This window comes from Branchiostoma belcheri, unplaced genomic scaffold (genome assembly GCF_001625305.1).
Source record: "Branchiostoma belcheri isolate BF01 breed outbred unplaced genomic scaffold, Haploidv18h27 scaffold277, whole genome shotgun sequence".
NCBI lineage: Eukaryota > Metazoa > Chordata > Leptocardii > Amphioxiformes > Branchiostomatidae > Branchiostoma > Branchiostoma belcheri.
The window spans coordinates 75,030-97,060 of record NW_017803884.1 but is presented as its reverse complement, the minus strand read 5'-3'; the positions used below and the strand labels follow the sequence as shown (position 1 = coordinate 97,060).

The window sequence follows — 22,031 nt, the reverse complement described above, 5'->3', positions numbered from 1 at the left end:
CGGATCCAGAATGCGGAACCTGACAACATCCCTACCGTATCTCAAGACGGATCCGTCGGTATTTGTGACGGATACTTTCGGATCCAGAATGCGGAACTGACAACATCCCTACCGTATCTCAAGACGGATCCGTCGGTATTTGTGACGGAAACTTTCGGATCCAGAATGCGGAACTGACAACATCCCTATCGTATCTCAAGACGGATCCGTCGGTATTTGTGACGGAAACTTTCGGATCCAGAATGCGGAACTGACAACATCCCTACCGTATCTCAAGACGGATCCGTCGGTATTTGTGACGCTGCCGTTGTCGCTTTCGCCTTCGTCCTCACTGCTGCTCTCACTGCCGCTCTCACTGCCACTTTTCTCGTCAGCTATCTTCAGATCCGTCGCCCTGGCCCTCGCTGTCGCCCTGGCTCGCGGCCGTCGCCCTGGCTCTCGCCGTCGCCCTGGCCCTCCCCGGCCCCCTGATCGCCCCCCTCTTCATCCTCCGATAAGAGGTAGCAGGAGTCGACATCGGCAGGCCTTGGTCGGGGGCTGGGGGTAGTGGTCATTTTGCGCCGGTGGCACGTCCCTAGCCTCTCCGCCATGTGGCCTGACTGGGCTCTGCCGCTCTGCCATTCTGTAGCGATGCAATCAATCAAAATTCACTATTAGCTAAGAACTCACCACCGTCAAAACCCAACCCGGGCGAGCCTCCTCCATGCGGAAAGAACGGCTCCTAACATGGGACGCAATGCACGGAGACTCAACCCGAGCTTTCCTCCCTCTGAATTACCTGTGCTACCAATTTCTCCACCCCACACGACACAAACACCCCAGTACACCGGTATTCAAGTGTACTAGAAAAATGGTCGACAAGCTGGACCTAACACGGCGCCAAAAATTCCTACAAACAAAAGCCGTCTAAAATAAGCAAAACAGACATCCACCAAGCGTTACCGGTGCTGAAGGTTGACTAAAAACTGTGAATGCGGTCTTAGCACGACCCCACGACCCTCCAACCTTATCCTCTGTGTCTTGTGCGCCTTGGCGCCTGAGCTCGACGCTTGGTGTGGTGTGGTGCCTCGTGCTGTCTTGTCCGCCGCTGAGCGCCCGCCCTCGACCTCCGTAGCGTACGGGGGAGTTCTCTGAATGCACAGCACGGTGTGGTGCGGCCACATTTTTATAATGGGGTCAATATAACTTCATTAAGTATTATCCGATGAGAGCGCAGTAAGGATAGAGTAGTATATGTAGCTCACCGTCTCTTCGCAAGGTAAAGTGACGCAACTAGACTTTTATGCTTATTTCTGGATTAGTTAATACACTTGTTTGTCTGCGCTGCAGGATGTTTTTCTCTAGACGTTTCCTATCTCTGTGCGATACCAGCAATAGATTCAAGTTGCTGAAAATTCGGTAGCCCAAGAAAAGGAATAACAACAACTTATTTTTCAAAAGTGTATTGTGGATATTGACCAACAAATGGTACACAATACAAAGGCCGTGGTGGTTCCCAGAAATACAGGGTGGTCTCCCCGGGCGAGCGAGCGCCTGTCTGGCAAGTGGGCGTCCCGCCGGTAGGAGATTTCTACAGGTGTGATTTATTAATCATGGGCGAAATGACCGTGTTAGCGTAAATCACAGCCACCACATTTACGTTCAAACGAGCAGAGTAAATGGCGACCTCAACCTAACACATCGGTACAACGTTAGCGTACGTATTTTTGCAGTGAGAAAATGTAGAAAACAGTGACTTCAAGTTACTTAATCTGATAAATATAGCCAACAAAAAGTAAAAACAAACATTCGCATCATATTATCACAGTAAACAAATAAACATAATAAATAGAGTTATAGTTTCCTGGTCTTTGTACAAGGCTGCACGTGGTTTAGAGTTTTCCTTCTCTTACAGTTTTAGGGTTGACTTGAAATGTCGCCGAATTTTTAACTGGCAAAGAAGAAAGATGACCTAGAATGTCGCAGGGTGACAGACCCGCAGTTGGAAAATACATACAACATGAAATGTTTACATTAAAAATTTCATCATTAAGAAAGCCAAATTCTTCACAAATATGCACAAGTTTCTGCAAGGCCTTCAGACTTGGACATAGTAGACACATGTCGTCAGTATAGAAAGGAATATCTTATATATTAGAACCTACTTTCATCACAAAGATAATATCCTTTTAAAAATAGCTAAACTCATCCTTCGACAAGAACCCTTCCGCCTTTTGGTCCCTACTGAAGGAGTACTATTCTAATAACAAAGTACAAAACCATGAAATAATCTGACGAAAGCGTACACTCCCATTTTAGTAATCTTTATCTTACCTTACAGTTTCCAATTACATATCCAAAGTAAACTATTAAAACTAGTACAAAACAACTCATTGGATACACCTATTACGAAAGAGCAAGTAAAGACTGGCGAACCAGTACTTTAAATGGCTACTCCGACGACTCGGTGCAGTTCTTTCTCTTTCTTCTCAACTTTGGCTGTAAAGAAAGAAGAAAGGTTAATATACTACAAAGGATATGTCGATAGTGCAGCTATGCATTATTGACCTTCAAGTTCTCGTACTTTACGGGTTCCTGTGTAATATACAAACTTGCGAATACAAACCTTTAGGGTGCCATTCCTGTAAAACTGTTATGGATAGCCATTTCCATTCTCAAATAAACAAGACTATTAAAAGATAGATTGTGCGTTGTGCATACGGGGGGGGGTGGCATGTAAGGTAACATAGCCGATGTGGAAGAAATAAAACCCTTGATGTGACGAATATCGACAGAGCTGATCCGTTACAACTGTAACAGGTAATGCAAGCAAGTACTACCTTGTATTCGAAAACCAGCTCGTTGTTGGCACCCTTCTGGAATCGGAAGGCGTGCGGGCAGCTGTGCTGTTCCAGCTGGTTTGACACCTCTCCCATGTAGGCTTTCACATCCAGAATGGCATTCAGTTCCTCCGCTTGGATGTTCGGGTAGCTGGACTCAATGGTGTCGACCAGTTCTTCAACAGTCGTTGCATCCCGAATCCTCAGTTTTAATGCAATCTTGCTAAAGAACTGGTCGACATCCTCGTGGGTGTGACCCACCAACAAGTAGCCGACTTGCACCTGTGATTGATGAAGGACAATAATGTTATTAACTTGACGTATGTCTGAAATTAGACAGATAGTCAGTGAGTGGATAACATGACAAAAACGGAAGTTGTGAACATCATGAATGTGTACTGACCTCATTGAAAATATTCTTTAGCACAGGGTAGCTATCGGGGGGCAAGTGTTGCAAAATTACACATATACATAAACGGTTTTTCTCTCACACACAACACTGGTAAAAAGGTCTCACACAACAGAATTTTTTCTCTCCCACACAACACTGGTAAAAGGGTCTCACACATACAGAAATTTTTCTCTCCCACACAACACTGGTAAAAAGGATCACACATACAGAAATTTTTCTCTCCCACACAACACTGGTAAAAAGGATCACACATACGTGGATATATTTCTTCCGCACACAGAGGACTTTTTAAGGTAACATGCTGATAAAAGCATACTTCGTCGTGTTAGCGTACGACCTATGATATTGATGTAATGACAATGATAACAAATGATCCCCTTTCCATTAGCCTCCTTTGCAGGCGTGCATCGGCAGGGTGCAATGGCGTTGTTGTGGGAAGTGATGAGGAGGGCGCTTTGGTATGTTTGGAGATGAGTACTACTGTAGAATGGATAGTCACAGATCTACAAACCTTCTCTGTCACACATAAAAAAAATCACATGTCTACATGACAATCTCCAACATTTACATGCACTGTAAATTCGAACTAAAACTATTACAGGAATAGTCACACAGAGCAAAATTCACACCCCGTGATCACCAACAAAATTCCCTTTAATACAGCCACACATGCTATATTTCACTCTGACACAAGTCTCCCCCATAGGCCACGGACGTTATCATGAATGATGTATTTTATCCGACACACAACGCTGGATTTTTCTCTCACACACAGCAAAGATTTCTCTCTCACTCAGGGAGCCCCTTTCAGTCAGCGCTCTGAGTGAGCGATTTTTCCTCTGTGTGGGAGAGAGAAACTCTGTCTATGTTAGAGCGATTTCTACTTCAAGTTTTAGAAGATAAACTAACTTGTGATGTTATAACTTCAATATTCATCACATACATCACATATCAAGGCGGTTTAGAACTTACTTTAGTGAGCGATAAATTAATTCACATGCATGATTATTTTATCCGACACACAACGCTGGATTTTTCTCTCACACACACAGCAAAGATTTCTCTCTCACTCAGGGAGCCCCTTTCAGTCAGCGCTCTGAGTGAGCAATTTTTACTCTGTGTGAGAGAGAAACTCTGTAAGAGCGATTTCTACTTCAAGTTTTTTAAGATAAGCTAACTTGTGATGTTTTAACTTCAACACTGTGCGAAAGGGGGTGTTTTCCGGACATTTCTATGTTTGTATTCGCCCGGATGTGGAACGTTTCCGGGCCTATCCGGACAATATTCGGAAGAAACGTGCGTGCGTGTTCGGAGCATTTCCGGAGTCAAAATAGGGACCATAATACTATTCGGCATATCCGGACTCCAGGTAATGAAACGTTTTCGGACTCAAAATACGTTCTGAATATTCCAAGTTTCTTGACCGTGTTCGGAGCTATTACGCTCCAGATATATCCCATATGCTGGAGATTTCCGGAATCAAGAAAGGGACCATAATACTATTTGTCATATCCGGAGTTACAGATATGGAACGTTCTCGGGCCCTTCCAAAGCAAAACTCGTCCCGAATACTTTACATTTTCTGGCCGCGTTCGGAGCTATTACGCTCCAGATATATCCCATATGCTGGAGATTTCCGGATTCAAGAAAGGGACCATAATTATACTATTTGTCATATCTGGGCTTCCAGTAATGTCGCGTTTCCGGACTCATTCGAGACAAAACACGTTCCGGATATTTATTGTTTCCTGACCGCGTTCGGAGTTATTGCGCCCAAGAAAGGTCGCATATGCTGAAAATATTCGGAAACAAGAATCGGTTTTTTTTTTACTATTTCCCATATCCGGGTTTTCGGTAACGCAACGTTTTCGGATTAATTTCACTCAAAACACGTTCCTAATATTTCATGTTTTCTTAGCTCACTTGAGGCTTTTATGTTCCGGAAATAGTCCACATACTTAAGGTATTCGGAAACACTACTCATATTTGGATTTCCGGTAATGGAACATCTTTGGACTCATTTCAGACAAAATACGCTCCCGATATTTCGTGTTTTTTTACCGTATTCGGAGGTATTACAACCCAAAAAGGTAGCGAATCCCTATACTAGTATTCGGACACAGTTATCCGGAACCCTGCTGTTACGCCTCATTTCAGAACCTACAGTAACTTTGGTTTTCGGACTATGCAGGGACTGAAAATGTTCCTAACTGTTTTCCTGCTAACTCATTAGGCTACAATTCGTGATGAGTCTTAGAGGAAGTTTTTTTTCCACAAAATGACACAAGAAAGGCAGAAGGTTTAGAGGAACAGAGCTTGTTAAAAAACGATCAGACATGATCGATCATAATCAAACACGAAACAACGAGTTATCAGTTCTATCTACACTTATACACTTATTAAGTTATAACCCTACACCCTAATCTACACTTAATACTCTTAAAAAACAACCTCACCTAGACTTTAACTTTACATTCTAAACACGCTAGCCCTATCTTCTTTCTCTATTACTTATAAATTAACTTTACATGCTAAGCTTACTAAAAAGTCACTACACTAAACTAAACTATAAAAACAGTACTAATTACTTTACTAATAAATCCTATCCTACACTTATCCTATCCTACACATATCCTATTCTGTACAAAGAGTTCCTTTCCAACTGAAGACGTTTCACTCGTTGTCGTCGTCCTTGTCGTCCTCGTCGTTTCCCCTGTTGCTGTCAGTGTTGCCCCCGTTGCCATCGGCGATGTCCTCGTTGCCCTCGACGCCGTTGTTCTCGTCGTCGCCATTGTCCTCTGCACCCTCGTCAGCATCCCTTCCCTGGTCCTCCCTGGCCGGATCCCAGGTGTAGTCCTGGGCAGCCCGCCCTGCTGGAGGCTGCCTGTCGGTGAAGTCTCCGGATTTAGACTTCCTCTCCTTGCTGGAGAATGGGAGGCGTCGGTCCTTACGGTTCTGGTCGAGGACCGCCTGGCACAGTAGCACCAAGTGCGTCAGTCTGGGTGCCCGCCACTCAGGCGGCTTGACCCAGACGACGGACTTGTCGTCTGTGTCGCTTTCCTCGTCTGACATGAAAAGCTGTCCAGAGTTCTTCAAGAATTCGCAGTCATCCTCGTTCAGGACCTCTGCTGACACGCGACCTCTGCTGACAAAATAAAAAAAAAAACTCAGGCTGGAATCTAATATCAGCATTTATCCATAACAAGAATAAAACTGTTGGCAGTTGGTTTGGATGGTCTCAGGAAATGTAAGCATATACACGTCAGAGCGGGACGTTAACCCTTAATTGGTAACATTACATGTAGCTTGCTTAAACTTTAGGTACTAACCACTAGAGAGGAGGTCCCTTCTTATGGTGACAAGATCCGGGCTCGTTACTATGCCAAACTGATGCAGAAGCTCTGGAAAAGGATTAAAAAATAATGCTTTATAGTACAGTATACTGTAAGTCCAGTTATGTTCACGAATGCTTTATTTCACGAGATGGAGCAATTTGGAAGTTCACGAGGTCTATGACTTCGCGAGTCGGTAATTTTTAACAAGGCGTTACATGTCTGCAAATTTACCGACAGTCAAGAATTTTTTTTCCGCGTGAGGTACGTGCGAGGTACGCGCGGTTAGAACATGGTTCCGTGGACATGACACTGTCCAGACTGAAGCCCATCCATGCGAACTGGGTCCTGGGAGCATTGGACAGTATCGCCAACAACATGGACATCGCCAGGGGATGGGACCGCACAGAGATCTGAGCCGCTGTGAGCCGACGGGCGCGTGAGTAAAAACAAAAGCCGCCGCCATGTTTGAACTTTCGGCTCGCAAATTTTGCCAACTTCTGCACAGTAGTCCTCGCGTAAATCATCTTTAGTTGTGAAATTTTAGCGCACTGTTCTATAAATTTGCTGTTTGGTAACGTTTTAAACCATGTTGATTCAACAAGTTGTAAAAAAAAAATAAAAAAAATCAAGCAAACTTAGACCATTAGACAACGCGCTATGTAAACAAAGGCCGCCATGTTGGATTTCTTGTAATTTGTCGATCGGCTCGGCAGTTACTCGGCGGTAGATTTTCGTGCAATTCTTCCCTATAGATACCTGTTAATGTTGTATATGTAGCGTAAATTTTCTTGGGATGTATGGAAATCTTGTGAAATGATTTTTTTGCGTGTAGCTTTGGTGAGTAACGTTGAACTCGTGTAGTTTGATCTCTCGAGGTATAGACAAAGACCCACGCTATCCCGCTTGGTTCTATTTTTTTGCCGATTTTCCGTACCGTAAATAATTCTGCTTTACATGGCTTGTACACGACAACAACTTTTTACCGATGTATGTTGTAAAATTCCGTATGTACGATGTTGCACATGTTTACAGCTGTTCACCGCTACGTTATCGCCGAACTAGCGTTCTTGTTAAAACTGATGTTGTCTAGTCGGCTTTGTAAACTTTTACCGTTCTTCGCAAGAAACACTTGTATTACCAGTAACAAAATAATGACTCCGTGAACCATATGCTCATTGAATAAAGTTTATTTGATTCTGAAAAGAAGTCTGCTGTTATTCGTTGAGTCTTGTCATTTACTAGTACTACGTAATGTAGAAGTTGTTAGTATAGAGCTGAGACGCACGATGTTTGGGGGAGGGGGGTGGTACGTACCGAATGGGTTCGCGAGGAGGTGAGTTCACGAGAAGAGCGTCTTCGTGAAAACCGTGAACTTAAAGATTTCGTAATCAAAAATGGACTTACAGTATTACAAAATATGCAGTAGATGGTTTGACTTTTTCTAAAGCTGAAAGGTATCTAAACAACAAACATATTCTCTTGGCAACTGGTACTAGTAATATATGTTCATATTTGCTAAACTAATTGATCCTGACCAATATTGCAAGCTCATACTTGTCAAGTTAATGTCAGTGCGTCATTTGTCTTTTTTTGGCGACGCCTCAGGGGCGGAGCCGATAGTATAGTACTGCGATCGGGACGAAAATATTCCAGGAATTCCACGAATTAAACGAATGCATTCCCTAGGGAATTGGTTTTTGGCAAGTAGTTGCTTTGTTTTCACAGGCTATTGCGGAGCCGATAGTATAGTACTGCGATCGGGACGAAAATATTCCAGGAATTCCACGAATTAAACGAATGCATTCCCTAGGGAATTGGTTTTTGGCAAGTAGTTGCTTTGTTTTCACAGGCTATTTGAGCTAAAAAGATATGTGTTTTTCTGGGCATACATGTAGATGGGCTATTTTACTTGCCTACACTATAATTGAGGCGGAGCCGATAGTATAGTACTGCGATCGGGACGAAAATATTCCAGGAATTCCACGAATTAAACGAATGCATTCCCTAGGGAATTGGTTTTTGGCAAGTAGTTTGCTTTGTTTTACCGTTACAAAAGAAGCAGCTGAAAAAGGGTTACATTTGTACATAAAGCTGACCTTCGTGAGCTGCTACTACTGCTGCTGGAACTGGAACTGCTGGAGGGGGTCGGGCTGCGCTCCTTCCTCTTCTTTTTCTTTCCGTTCTTGTTCTTCTGTGATGGCATCTTACTCAGAGACCTGGGCAACACAATGAATCTCATCTTAACATGATCCAACAATACGCTTTGGATCCTTCAGTAGAACAACTGGAACAACTTGAAGACATGTTACCAAAGCAGAAGCGTAACTTTTTACATCACCAAAAAAACAACAAAATTTGAATGGCTTTTTCATCTTGTATATCTTACAAACGACAAAGCTTCTACTCGCAATTCTTAGAAAGTTGAAGGGCTAAACTTTTGCTGACATAGAAAACAATAACGTCAACCCAACTTGGACGCCATTTTCGCTCTGTCAACTGTCAGCTCAACAAAATCCCAGAAGCCATCTAAACCAAGGTCCACTGCTCCTGAGGAACCCCTCACCCTCCAGTCAGTTTCTGTATGCAACAAGCCCCCCCCGTTTTCTAACACGCTTTTCCGTTTGGGCACATCGTCGTTTTCGGCGCTGCACTGTTCGCTCTGCCCGTTCACTGCGGCTTCTCCCTCCCTCCTCTCTCGTCTTACTGTAGCTCAAGTACTTGATCAAAACCCAATCTACATTACCATTATCCCACTGCTTACTAGGCTTACCCTAAACAAAATGCCTGTGACATACTTGCTCGTTATTTAACTTTTCCTCAGTCAAGTCTGCTCGGCTTATCACAGAGAGGTTGAAAAGCTGTAGTTATTACCAAGTGCCATGGCTACCACATACTGCTGGCACCCCAAGATGAGAGGTAAAAGTGATTCTCTCGTCTCACTTGCAGTTTTGATTTTAAGTTGCGTAGGAAAAATTAATGCTCCCTTGCTATCTCTTCTCAAAGTAATTCCACTGTTTCTTTCTACCGACAAAACACCACCAGGAACCTCCAAGTTACCAAAGAGCTGTCCCCCTCCCCACGTGCCAGAGATGAAAGATGATGGTGGAAGTTGATCAACGGACACGGAAGATACAAATGTAGATATTACTAACACAATGACAGAGTCTCCTACCTCTTCCTCTTTTCCTCATGTTTGCGCTTCGCAGAAGGACATCTGGATCTAACAAGACAACAGACAAGAGAAAATGCTATAAATACAGAGACATGTAAAACACAAATATAATACAACACATTGCCGTTTTGATGACGTTTTGCAAGTTATCTGGGTTCCTAAGTCAAAAAGATAGAAGTGTTCGCTGTCATTTGTAGCCACCATTGCCGAACAAAATGTTTTACAATGATGACTGTAACTCCCATTACCGTTGTATGTTACTTTCAATGTTAGATACTTCAACTGATAAAAGAAAGTTGACCATTTTATAAATGTACGTACTTAGCTCTCCTGTACCTTAACCATGAAGCTATAAACTGTAGATCTTTTGAAGAAAAAAAGACAAAGTGCTACGTTGTAACCCCCGTTACCTGTAACCCCCGTTACCAGTCATAAACCTTCAGCTGAAAGATGACCTTCATCTGTCATTTCCAAATGTCTTTATAAGTAGGGACCAAACAATACAACTTCAAAAATCTCTTAGTGGGTGGCACTCTTAGGGGCAGCCGCGTTTGATATGGCACTCTGTCAAATGTACCAAAATATTTAGTTTTTCAAATGATAGAAGTGGTTTAGCCTAGTCAATATATTGACTAACATTTCCTGGATGTCTGAGGGCCAGTTTTTACCAGACCTGGACTGTGTCGGGCAGAATCTGCCCTTTTTGTGTCGATCTTCACAACGTATACAATGGCTCCATGGACGACACCACCGTCACTGTTATACTTTGTCACTTTCCTGCGTGGTTTAAAAGCTGCAGCACTGCCAACCGGCCCAGACCTCAACAAGCATTTGCTAAGCCTGTGTCCCTGGAAATTAAGAAGCAGACCGAGGGAGAAAAGGGCAGACAAGAACTTTCAACGTAAAATATCTACAGTTATTGGCAACAGATATTCATTATGCAAATCTAAGGTGTCCATTCCCGACCTAAGCCGGTCACATGTAGACGAATGTAAATCAGGTAGCAGGTTGCGTTCATCACACCTGCGTCTCATCAAGACTGATCCCTTGAAACGGTCTCGCCCAAATGAAATGCCGAACATTTTGTTGACGAATGCGCGTTCGTTGACCAACAAATTAGACAAATTTCGCCTTGCCCTGTCGTCTAATAAAATTGATATCTCAGTGGTAACGGCTGGATGCAATAGCCAGAAAGCCACTAGCTTCGGCACCAGCAAGGTTGAACCTTGCTGGGATCTCCCTAAAGAATGGCGCAGTGGCGCTGCGCCATCCTGCTCTTATCCCAGCGCCATCCTGTTGCTTTTCAAATTCAGGGAATTTATTTCCACATTTCCCCGTAAACTTGGTCGTGATTGACTTTTCTTCGAAAGAGCGGCGTGGATCAAGCCGCAAATTGCGTGGTTCGTGCCTCTAAATGGTCCCTATTGTCTGCACAAATCTTGTGAACTGCCCATGAATTATCGCTCTCGCTATGACGCCACAAAGAAAACATTGTCATTGATAGAAAATCAGACACCTCAATGGCATTTTATAACACAATTTCCATGTAAACAACTTCGGCTGTCTTTATTTAATCGTCAAAGAAAGCGTGTCGGTACAACATTGTCAACAAGTTGAACAACAACAAAAAAAGTCCCGACCGCATGGCATGGTACCTAGCATCCAACTCTCGGCAACACATCAGAAGAAATTGATTCGCCCTAAGAATAGAAACCATCCATGAAAAGAACAACTAGAACTTCCTTTTCCTCATGATATGAGTTTTGAAGCTGTAAAATGTTCCAAAAGGTTGAAATTTGTCCATAAAAACTGCTCTAAACATTTGGGGGAAGCCGCGACGCAAGCTGCGTTTTTGCACAGGAGATCAGGGGCCAGAGGTCATCGCGCATGCGTGCTTTATCTTAATAGGGATAGCATCAGAATGTAGGGTACATTAGAGTATAACAACATATTAAAACGATACAGTGAACGCAGGACAAGTGTATTCTCGACAATAATAGAAATAAAAATTCAACAATATTTTCTAGAAGGTTTACTAGAAAAACATACCGTGAGATGTTCCAAATTTAGCAGCTTCTGCCTTCTGGTGTCAAAATGGTTACTTCCTATAATGTGCGTTTGGATGCTGTATCAGGCTTTAGTACTGTATGTAGTACTTTACAGTGTAGCCAGTCAGTATTGTGGATGCAAGTGTGTAACAAAAAACTTTTTTTTGAGCAGGAGTTTATGGACATAACCATATTTTTGTTTGTTTAGCTGTGTTAAAGCATCTATTGGTACGAAAAAATCTATTCACATTAAAAAATAACATCTTGACAGATTTACAGTGCAGTATGACAAGAAGAATATGGTTTTCAACATACGACCTTTATTGCACTTGACCTTGCTTAACCCTGTTCAAACGGGGGGGGGGGGTCTTTGAGGCCCGCGCCAACTTTCATTTTGTGGACTGATTTGCTACTGTGCCCGTGTGTGGATACGGCCTTCGCCCATAGAAAGAGGTCCTTGTTGCGTGCGCCGGCAGTTTTATCTTGGCCGACATTGCCATGTGGAAGACACCAAACTGGTGATCAATCAAGGTTTAGCAGAAACAATGACACCTCAACCGCTCCATTAATATTGACTAAAGCAGTTTCTGCTTCCTTCAAAGTATGCTGGAAGGTGTTCCACATTTCCCGAGCAGTTTTGCTTGTGACTACATTATAGTGATGGTGTGCTCTGTCGTATATTAATTCAGTGGGTCTATCATTACATTTGCCTTTTGTTAAGGGTACTACTAGGTCCGTTTTAAGGGCCTGGGAATCCCTAAGAGAATACAGTGGTTTTGGAAGTCCTTGTGTTCCAGGAATTTCTTTTGTTTGGCCTTCATATGTTCCTTGTGCAGCAGGTGGTCTTCTTTACTAATAATACATGGTTTATTGACCAAACATCACCCGTGCAATTGCAGCCTTATAGTGCTGAATTGATGCAGGGTTTACAATCAGATGATACATGTATGTTTTTCTCATTGTTTCTCAGTTTCCTTTTTTCCATATAAAGTGAACTGTTATAGTATATATAAATATGACTCACGTGTGGCCAAGGAAGACAACATCCGAGTTGTAGGCGTTCTTCCTCCAGCAGTGGCGGGCATCAGACAGCACTTTCAGTCCCCTGTAGTGTTCTTCGTCTTCATTTATTACACTTGCTGTTATTTCCAATGACAGGTAAAGAAATAAATGGGCAACTAGGTGTACGAGTTCAGCATAGCCCTGCCAAAGATGGAGAATGCCACCTTGTTTGACCATTTCATCGTTGACCGAAGTACATTGTAGTTATCGACATCCACATATGATTACACCCACATTACATGCATAATGCCGTTGGGTAACATTGTACCGATATCAATTTAGGGTATATCAAGCAAAGTGATTTGCCTATTATTTTTATTTTACATAATATGGCATAAAAACCATATATAGTCTTTTCAGTCGGCGTCGGACCATAGAGCAGCCTGTGGTTCACGTTAGTTTGGTACAAACCAGCTATTATGGAAACACATTTTGATAATACCTTGCCATCGTACATCCCGTCTAGGTCCAGAATTTTCCCATCTGGATGAATAAATTAGCGTCCATTCCTCCAAGGCCGGACTATCTTCGCAGTAGGGACATTGTGTTTCAGTTGGGCAGATCTCCTCCAGATGGGATAGATTTGAGAATATTATTTCCTTTTTCTTCCGTAATCCCGGTCGCGGATTTCCTCGTTCATCAAGGTTGTCTCTCTTGGTAGTCCGGGTAGTTTTGCCTTCATTTCCCGCCCGAACATAAGCTTGTACGGGGTCTCGCCCGTCGTCACCTGCGAGGTTGATCTGTAAGCCTTCAGGAACTAATGAATTTCCTTTTGAACATTTGCTAGAACAGTTTAGTGTGTTCTGATGTAGTTGATCATAGCCGATATAGATGGGAACGATTGTTTCAGATATACCTTCGTCCTCTATCACGGTTTTCACTAGGGTGAGCCGGCGGTCCCCTAAGATCAAGGCGTTTAGAAGATCAACGAACTCCCATGTACTTCTCCCCGCCTACTAAGGGAGTTGTCTTTCTGCTATGATAGGCGTACTTGAGCTTCTTGGTGACCTGCTTTAGCGTTCTGTTGTATCCTTGCTCTCTCATTCCCCACGCGATTTGCTCGTAGGATTCCGTTTTCTTAACCGTCTCCATCTTGTTTTTAATTCGTCCTTGTTCTAGAGACCGATATGAGACTCGCTGCTTAAATTATCTTATGTTTTACTGTCTTCCTGGCTATAACTTATAAGAAATGTTCATCAAATACAAATGTACAGATTTCCACTCTCTCCTTTGTCTCAGAGTCGTACATTGTATAAGACATCATCTGGCCCATGTCTGTGAGCAATGCCTTCTCAAAGACGACTGCTTTCAGTGACAGTGCCTTGTGAGGAGGCGAGTCTATCTTGAGCCATGTTGTTGTTGTCTCCTCCTGGCGTTCTGTGGCGTTCTCTCCTGTTGCAAACTCCTCCGGCCCGTCAGACACATGAGTACCGTCAGAGAGACCTTTCTCTCCTGTTGCAGTCTCCTCCGGCCCGTCAGACACATGAGTACCGTCAGAGAGACCTTTCTCTCCTGTTGCAGTCTGCTCCGGCTCGCCAGACACATGAGTACCGTTAGAGAGACCCTTCTCTCCTGTTGCAGTCTGCTCCGGCCCGTTCATCCAGCTCGTATCACCATTAAGACTCAATTTCCTCATCCCTGCTCCCTGCTCCATACCATTTGATGTATGCTAACTCATAGCCTTCAACAAGAATGTAAAACTGAACTCTCCCGAAGTAAACTCCACCAGGAGAACAACTGACCACAGAGTGGTCTGTATTCAAGTATTTTTTGGTGAATACAGTCAAAAATAAAATTTAAAAAAAAAACATAACACAGGAGAATATTATCACGACCAGTAACCCATTTTTAACATGATACTTACATAGTGGTCCACGAAATCATCATGTCTTTCTATTGACATGTCTCAAGCAAAATTGGACATCATTTCTGGTGAAGCTTTGGAGGATAGGCTAAACGCGCGTCTCCAAGTAGTCGAGGTAGACTGGAAACCCTGCAGCTTGATCTTTTGCGTTATCTAGGAGGGTTTCAAACAGCATGTCGCTTGTAGCAGATGTTACACCGTCTTTTCGCTGTTAGGCTTCCATACCTACAGTGTCCCGCAGATAATCTGCCACATTGCTCTTTAGATGCCTGACGCAGCTGATACGCGCGCCTCAGTTGGGGAAAGCGGCCAGAACAGCCTTCCGCATACCTCGCTCGTCGTCCGTGCCTACAACTGGCTGGTACTCAGTGTCCAACTGACTAGAAATGTGGCAGAAAAACTCAGCATAAGATGAAGAAGTTGAGTTGTCATGGATAAACATTGGCCCTGGGAAGATCGGGTTCTCCCCTGTGGCTCTACGCTTAACAGCAAGATGCTTAAAGGCACTGACTGTGACGTGGACCTCCCCGAGATTGTACGTCTGTCAAATGCCAAGACTGTATTGATGCCTGCCGATCCGGCACAACTGTTCTTTTGTATAACATGTTAGTGTTGGAACTTTGTCCTTACTGGAGCAAACCCTTTGGACGAAGGGATCGTACAGTACTCTGTTTTCCAGCGCCTGTATGTCTGCAATGTTCCCTCTGAAAATTCAGAAAATCCAAGAAAATTCAGAAATGCCTTTCAAATACTAGTAGTGTAAATGTACAAATGTATACTTAAAAGTTTGATGTACAAATGTGTGTTGTTTATTGAGCATATAATTAATACTTTTTATAAAATGTAGAATACATACCTGGGTGTTTTACTTTCAAGTCAAGTAAATATGTCAGTTCCCGTGCTTGGGTTCTGGCCTTGTCGAGGACTTGCGTCATTGCTTCCTCAACTTGCTTCAAGATTCGCTGATATTTAGGATCATACCATAAACCAGTCTGCATAAATGCTGTTTAGACTTACATGTGGGTTCTTGTAGATGGGAGTCTGGTGAATCCACCCGGTGAATTCTTAATTTCCTTGTAAATATTACTGTCAAAATATGAGAAGAAACTGTGTACAGATGATCCACATGTATGTGAAAAGTTTTAAATTTTTCCTTGGTTGTTAAATAAAACTTGTAAAACATCCTGTTTTTCTATACATTGAACAAGATTACGGGAATGCTGGTTACACTCTGCTTTGAGATCTTTCAGACTGTAATGGTCCAGATCCTGAACTAATTTTCCCACAGTTTGTGTTTAGTTTTAGTTTTAAACAAATTTCTACAATGGGCTCTCCCAGCATAGATGTGCTCTCCCATCATGTCTCTCACAATCTAAATTTGCATCAATATCACATAAAGAGCCAGAAGAGGTTTCAGAGACAACAAAAACATTTGACCTGTTCCTTTGTCCAGACTTCTTTCTTTGCTCTGATTGTACTACTACTGACTCTTTACCCTCAGAACATACCTGCTCACTAATTTGGAGATGGTTTGACATCATTTCAAAATCTTTCAGAATAGATTGCTAAATCTGTATCAGAATCCGAAGTAAAAATGTTGGGTTCATCTCGTCTGTCTTCCTTTGCTTCTGTCTCTGACATAGTAGTATCTGTTAAGTTTGATGGCAGATTATGTGGTAGTAGTAGTGATTGGTTTATTTCATTCTCACAGTAAAAAAACCACAGTTTCGCAGCGCGCAAAATTGCGCGCTGAATTACACTGGTTATACAATAGTTAACTCATGATTTACTGATATTCAATCACTAAAACATTATTACACGGAAATTCGCCAGGTATTTGAAATTACTCATATTTGAATAAAAGTTACTGTACTTACGATCAACTAGTTAATAATACTTTACATCGTGTGGAATATATTCTCGGAGCAATCATCAATAAAATATCTGTCATTATTACAATAAAGGCTAAAAATTCATTTTTAAGAAGATTAAGACCACAGTCAGCAGGCATAAAAAACTATTTACAATATTTCGGTAAACGACTAAGACATATTAAGTAGTGCTACCATGTAAGGTATAGGACTTTTTTTGTAGCGTTCGGTTTTTGTTTTGACAGTGTCCAAGTGGGAGCTTATCACCATGGCCTTGCTCGAATTTGTCTGTTATTAACTAACACTTCTCAAACATCCCGTTTTTCTATACAGTTCACCAAACTTAAGGAATACTGGTTACACCATGGAGGACACACAGCCTTTAAATACCTTACACTGAAGCACTCAAGCCTCTGATACAATTCCATTGCACTAATTGTTTCTTCTAAAAAGGTCTGAATTTCTACTGCGTTATCTTTTATCTTTCACTTTGTGACAGTTGATTCGTCCCTCACAGCGTTTGACCACGTCTTTAACAAAAAAAATGCATTTGGGTACTGTTCTAGTGCCTCATTTTGCAGAAACAATGACACCTCAATCGGTCCATTGACTGAAGCAGTTTCTGCTTCCACCTTTCCCGAACAGTTCTGCTAGTGACTATATTATAGTGATGGTGTGCTGTCGTATAATAATTCAATGGCTCTATAATAATTCAATGGTTCTATCATTACATTTGCCTTTTGTTTGGGGTACTACTAGGTCCGTTTTAAGGGCCTGGCATTCCTTTATGGGCCACCATGTTCATCACAAGTGCTTTGGCCTGCAGGTCACATGTGCAGGCCACTAGGTATGCCTTACATGTAAAGGGCTCCATGCCAGGGGGTCTCACTTCAAATCCTGAAATTAGACAACAGTTCAGCTTACAGGGTGTAAAATGCTTTCTTTTGTGTCAACCTACACTGGTGCAGGTAAGATGAAAAACTACCGGTACTAATTTTCTATTAAAAAAAAAATTACCAAGTTACCAACTGTAGTGGCTTAAGGATAGGAAATAGCTTAGAAACCTTAATTTATTAAACATTTAACGTGTTCGTTCGAGTGATAATAATCAGTACAGCAAACAGTTACAAGTCAATGACATAGTGCTGCAAGAGGACCAGTGCCAGAAATAACTGCAGTCATCTCCTATTTTACCTGCAAAACGTCCATGTATGTATTTGTATTGGACAACCAAGTTTCATCTGGAAACAATTTATAAAAACAATGTCTTTCTTATTTCTTTTTGCCAAAATGCATCAAAACAAAGGCAATGCATATACTAGTGCCTCACAGTATTCTCCAGGTAATTGTGATAAGCATACAGTGTGTTACTAGTCTAAAAACCCATTACCTGTCATGATACATGTGGCTAACATACACTTTAGGCAATGAACATTAGGCCACACCAAGTAAATTTTATGGATGACGTCCGCGCGCGCATTGATTTTGGCCTGTTCCTAGAAAAAAAAACCGCTTCCTGTTACTATGACCAAAGAGTCACGACAGTGCCGCAAATCATCAGATTGACGTGAAACCCGTAACGCCGAAAGCCTGTGCCTGGTTAAAAAATGATAACAAAAATGAAAAAACAAACAAAATGGCACTGAAAAAAATCCTGTCAATAGTTCCAAGAAGTCGGAAGATGAAGTTCTACTGTGAGACGTGCAAGTGCCCCAGCCTCCCTACAACAAGCACCTTGCCGTCTTCCTGAAATGCGAGGCTGATGCCAAAAGCTTGTGGTCATGCCATGCCTCAGCCGAGCTACGGCTGATTCCTCAAAAGAAAGGTGTGAAGAAATTTATTCGTACGGTTGACCAGAATTTCTACAACAATGGGAGCAGCTGGGGGAGGAAGGAATTCATGCCTTGGCACGAGGTGTGTGATCCCCAGAAGGGATACATCAAGGATGACAAGATCATACTGGAGGCCTACGTGAAGGCAGATGCTCCATGTGGTGAGAAGGAGATCATCGTTGACAACATTGACAGCGAAGAGATGGAGGAAGAGCCTCAAAGTCAGGCAACTGTTCGTTTCACCATGAAGAATGTCAGTAAGGTCACAGAGAGGAAGTTCAGTCATGCAGTCTTCATCCAAAACCTCCCATGGAAAATACTGGCCAAGCCCTCTGGTGACTTCAATTATGCCTGGCTACCCAACAAGAACCTTGCTGTCTTCCTTCATTGTGATGCCGAGTCCAAAAGCTTTTGGTCCTGCCATGCTTCAGCTGAGCTGCGGTTGATCCCTCAGAAGATAGGTGTGCAGCCATTGACACGTAATATTGACCATATTTTCTACAACAAAGATAGGAGCTGGGGGACTACGTGCTTCATGCCGTGGCATGAGGTGTGTGATCCACAGAAGGGATACATCAAGGATGACAAGATCATACTGGAGGCCTATGTGAAGGCAGATACTCCTCGCGGAATGAAGGAAATCACCCTGGGCAACATTTTCGGTGAAGAAATTCATGAGAAGATTGAGTCAGTACCTGAGGCAACCATTCATTTCACTGTGGAGAACTTCAGTGAAGTCAAAGAGCTAGAGAGGCGGTACACTAACCCAATCTTTATCCGTAACCTGCCATGGAAAATAGTGGCCAAGTATGAAGAGGACACCAAAAGCCAGCCACCAAACAAGAAGACTCTTGGCTTTTACTTGAAGTGTGATGCCGATTCCAACAGCTTCTGGTCCTGTCGTGCATCAGTCAAGTTTCGGCTGATACCACAGAAGGCAGGGGTAAACATTCAATAAGGGTAGTAAATCATGTCTCCTACAAGAATGATGGTGACTGGGGGTATCCCAAGTTCATTCCGTGGCACGAGGTGTGTGATCCACAGAAGGGATACATCAAGATCATACTAGAGGCTTATGTGAAGGCAGATGCTCCTTGTATCCTAGCTGGATGTCTCAAAGAAGTGGCTTAGGGACAGAGGGTTCAATTTGATGATAAATAATCAACACTTGTCTGTAAAATATACTGCAGACTACTGTAGGCGCGGAAAGTATATGACCAATGTCTGCCCTTCTTGTTTTTTTTCGCCCTCTCGCATTAGATTTAGGGTCTCCAAAGGACGTCACCCATAAAATTTACTTGGTGTGGCCTTATTCAGAAGGTAGGTGAGTGAAATCAAGTAGAAAGAAAAAAACTTACCAAGTCTTCGTTCTTGTGATGTGCTGGTAGTTGGAGGATCTTGTCACGTACGTGGATGAAGAACTCCTTTGGCCCTTCCAAGTCCTTGTTTTGCTTCTGTTTTTCTTCTGATGTGTGGAGGAATCCACCTAGTAGAACTTTCCCAAAGAGTTCTGTCATGTCCATGTCACTCATGGACATGTGCTGATTCCCGACTGTGTTGTTGCAGGTCTTGGGTGGTCTGCGCTTTTCTATTAGCAGGTTTTGGAGCCTGAAATTTATGAAGTACGTCATTAATCACATTTGTCAAAATCACAATGTTGAATGCTATGGCAATTTTTTTAAATTTCCCAAATCTTACTGCACTGTAAATATTGCTTATTGATGTGTGGTACTTGAAGGCGCCCTAAATATTGTTGTCATGAATGCTTGGTTTTGTTTTTGCACGTCTTACAGGAACATGTTTTTGTGTTGGGGTCTTTCCAAGCATCGTCGTGACCGTGGTATTTATCCAGCGACTTGACATGGCCTTCAGGGCGTCAGGGTCCTTGTCCGCTTAGACGACAAAGCAGAAAATAAAAGGAATTCTTGCTTGCCTGTTGAACGCATCTGAAATACACCCACAACCCTTCCTATGGGACTTTCCCTCACATACGCACTTGACAGATGTGATCGATGGGAATTCTGTCTGATATTTTTACTTGTAGTCTTTTGTAACCGACTTCTGGACTTTTATGTCCGACAATTGCATGTTGATGTGACCGCGCCACGTGTCCAGAGCAGCGCATGACCTTATGTTTACCAACATAGGGGAAGCCAGACTCCTCTCTAGATCTGCTATCTGCTGGTCTGTCTGAGCTGGCTGCTCCCAGTTGAACTTTAACTTCTCGAGCCTGCCTGTTAAACCTCACTATCTATGCTCAATACATTGCATTTAGTACTCAATAAAGACCATGACTCCGGGTGTTGGCGGTTAGCCCCCGCCTGAGGACACATGAATATAACGTAAATATTCAGATAAATTTAAGTGGATAGGGTGGGCGGGATAACGAGTTAGCTAAGCGCTCTGGCCCTGGCTAGGAGCGAGTGACGCACCACGAGTGACGTGACGCGGTGCACCGTGTCAGATGTGGCCAGATAGTGTTTCGCCCGTCAATTACACGATACTTAAGGGAATATCACCTGAGATAAAAAAAAATCAACTCTAAGTCAATTTTAAGAGTTGCCAATGCCTACTTTTAAAGAGAAATCAGTGCTAGATCTGACCAATATAAAAAATGTTACCTGTTAAAGGTGGGCGAGTCAGTGTATGTTGTAACCAGGTCAGCTGCACTGTCCAGGTCAACCTTCTCCACCGGGTGTCGTCTCTGCCTATACAGTGGATACCACACATCCACCGGGCACAGGTTCTTCCCCCGAAAGGACAGACTGATGACAGGAGCTGTAATTGGTGAATGAGAAGACATTTGACACATTGTACATGAACAGGCACAGAACGGGACAGGCACGGTTTGGGACACAACACCCTGCCTTCAAATTTTCTTCAATGGGATAGGTGGTCATCGGAGGCACAAATCTGTTGGAGGATGTTGGACTGGAGAGATCTGTCTGTTGTGGAAACGGGTCCGGTTGTGGACTGGAGAGATCTGTCTGTTGTGGAAACGGGTCCGGTTGTGAAAAAATACATCTACAATACCAAACTGTTACATCAAGTCGTCTGTGATATCCTCTGCTGACTCCGACTGCCCCAGATCAACAGCCTCGAAGGATCAGGCTGAGTCGCAAAGTCGGTGATGTCTATTCCGCTTAACCCTCAAAGTCCGTTCGGAGAGGTATTTGTACAACTTTGCATCGCAGAGGTCCACACCTCCCATGGACTTGTTGTACTTAAGAACCACCTTTGGCCTCTTTGTCTGATGACCAGCCCTGGTGACAACATCTTGGAAACTTCCGGATGCTGCTGTGCTAAGGCAGTATGGGCTTCTTGGTACCATCTCTAGCTCTGTAGACAACTCAGACAAGTGGTCCTTTCCGACGCTCAGCCGTCTGATGGTTTGCCGGCCTTTGGTTGACAGCTTGCTTCGGGAGTCCTTTTCTGTCGCCCCTTCCCTGTACAGTTCGAGGAAGTTGGAAAGAAGAAGTTCTTCACACGAAGGTGGTGGCCCCGCCGCGGTTGTTTTAGTCTCAGGAGCAGAAGATATGTTTGGAGCACTGTTGACACGGTCTTCGCTTTATGGCGGTCAGACGGTGAATGGTGCCGGTGAACAACTCTCCTGATT

At 43.1% G+C, this 22,031-nt stretch overlaps 3 protein-coding genes across 3 annotated transcripts; 1 reads left to right on the top strand and 2 right to left on the bottom strand.

Annotated features, from left to right (window-relative positions):
• Nucleotides 1-5,682: 5,682 nt before the first annotated feature.
• On the bottom strand, nt 5,683-6,667 carry LOC109472466 (histone chaperone RTT106-like). The gene has a single exon (XM_019772244.1). It carries the CDS (start codon nt 6,421-6,423, stop codon nt 5,905-5,907), a length of 519 nt encoding a protein of 172 aa, XP_019627803.1. The 5' UTR covers nt 6,424-6,667; the 3' UTR covers nt 5,683-5,904.
• Nucleotides 6,563-14,484, bottom strand: LOC109472463 (corepressor interacting with RBPJ 1-like). Its single transcript, XM_019772241.1, has 3 exons — nt 14,096-14,484; nt 8,663-8,782; nt 6,563-6,632 (listed from the first exon to the last, which is right to left on the bottom strand). The coding sequence occupies exons 1-3, from the start codon at nt 14,482-14,484 to the stop codon at nt 6,563-6,565; spliced, it is 579 nt and encodes a 192-aa protein (XP_019627800.1).
• Nucleotides 14,485-18,376: 3,892 nt separating this feature from the next.
• Nucleotides 18,377-19,373, top strand: LOC109472462 (ubiquitin carboxyl-terminal hydrolase 12-like). Its single transcript, XM_019772240.1, has one exon. It carries the CDS (start codon nt 18,483-18,485, stop codon nt 19,371-19,373), a length of 891 nt encoding a protein of 296 aa, XP_019627799.1. The 5' UTR covers nt 18,377-18,482.
• The last annotated feature ends 2,658 nt before the right edge of the window (nt 19,374-22,031 follow it).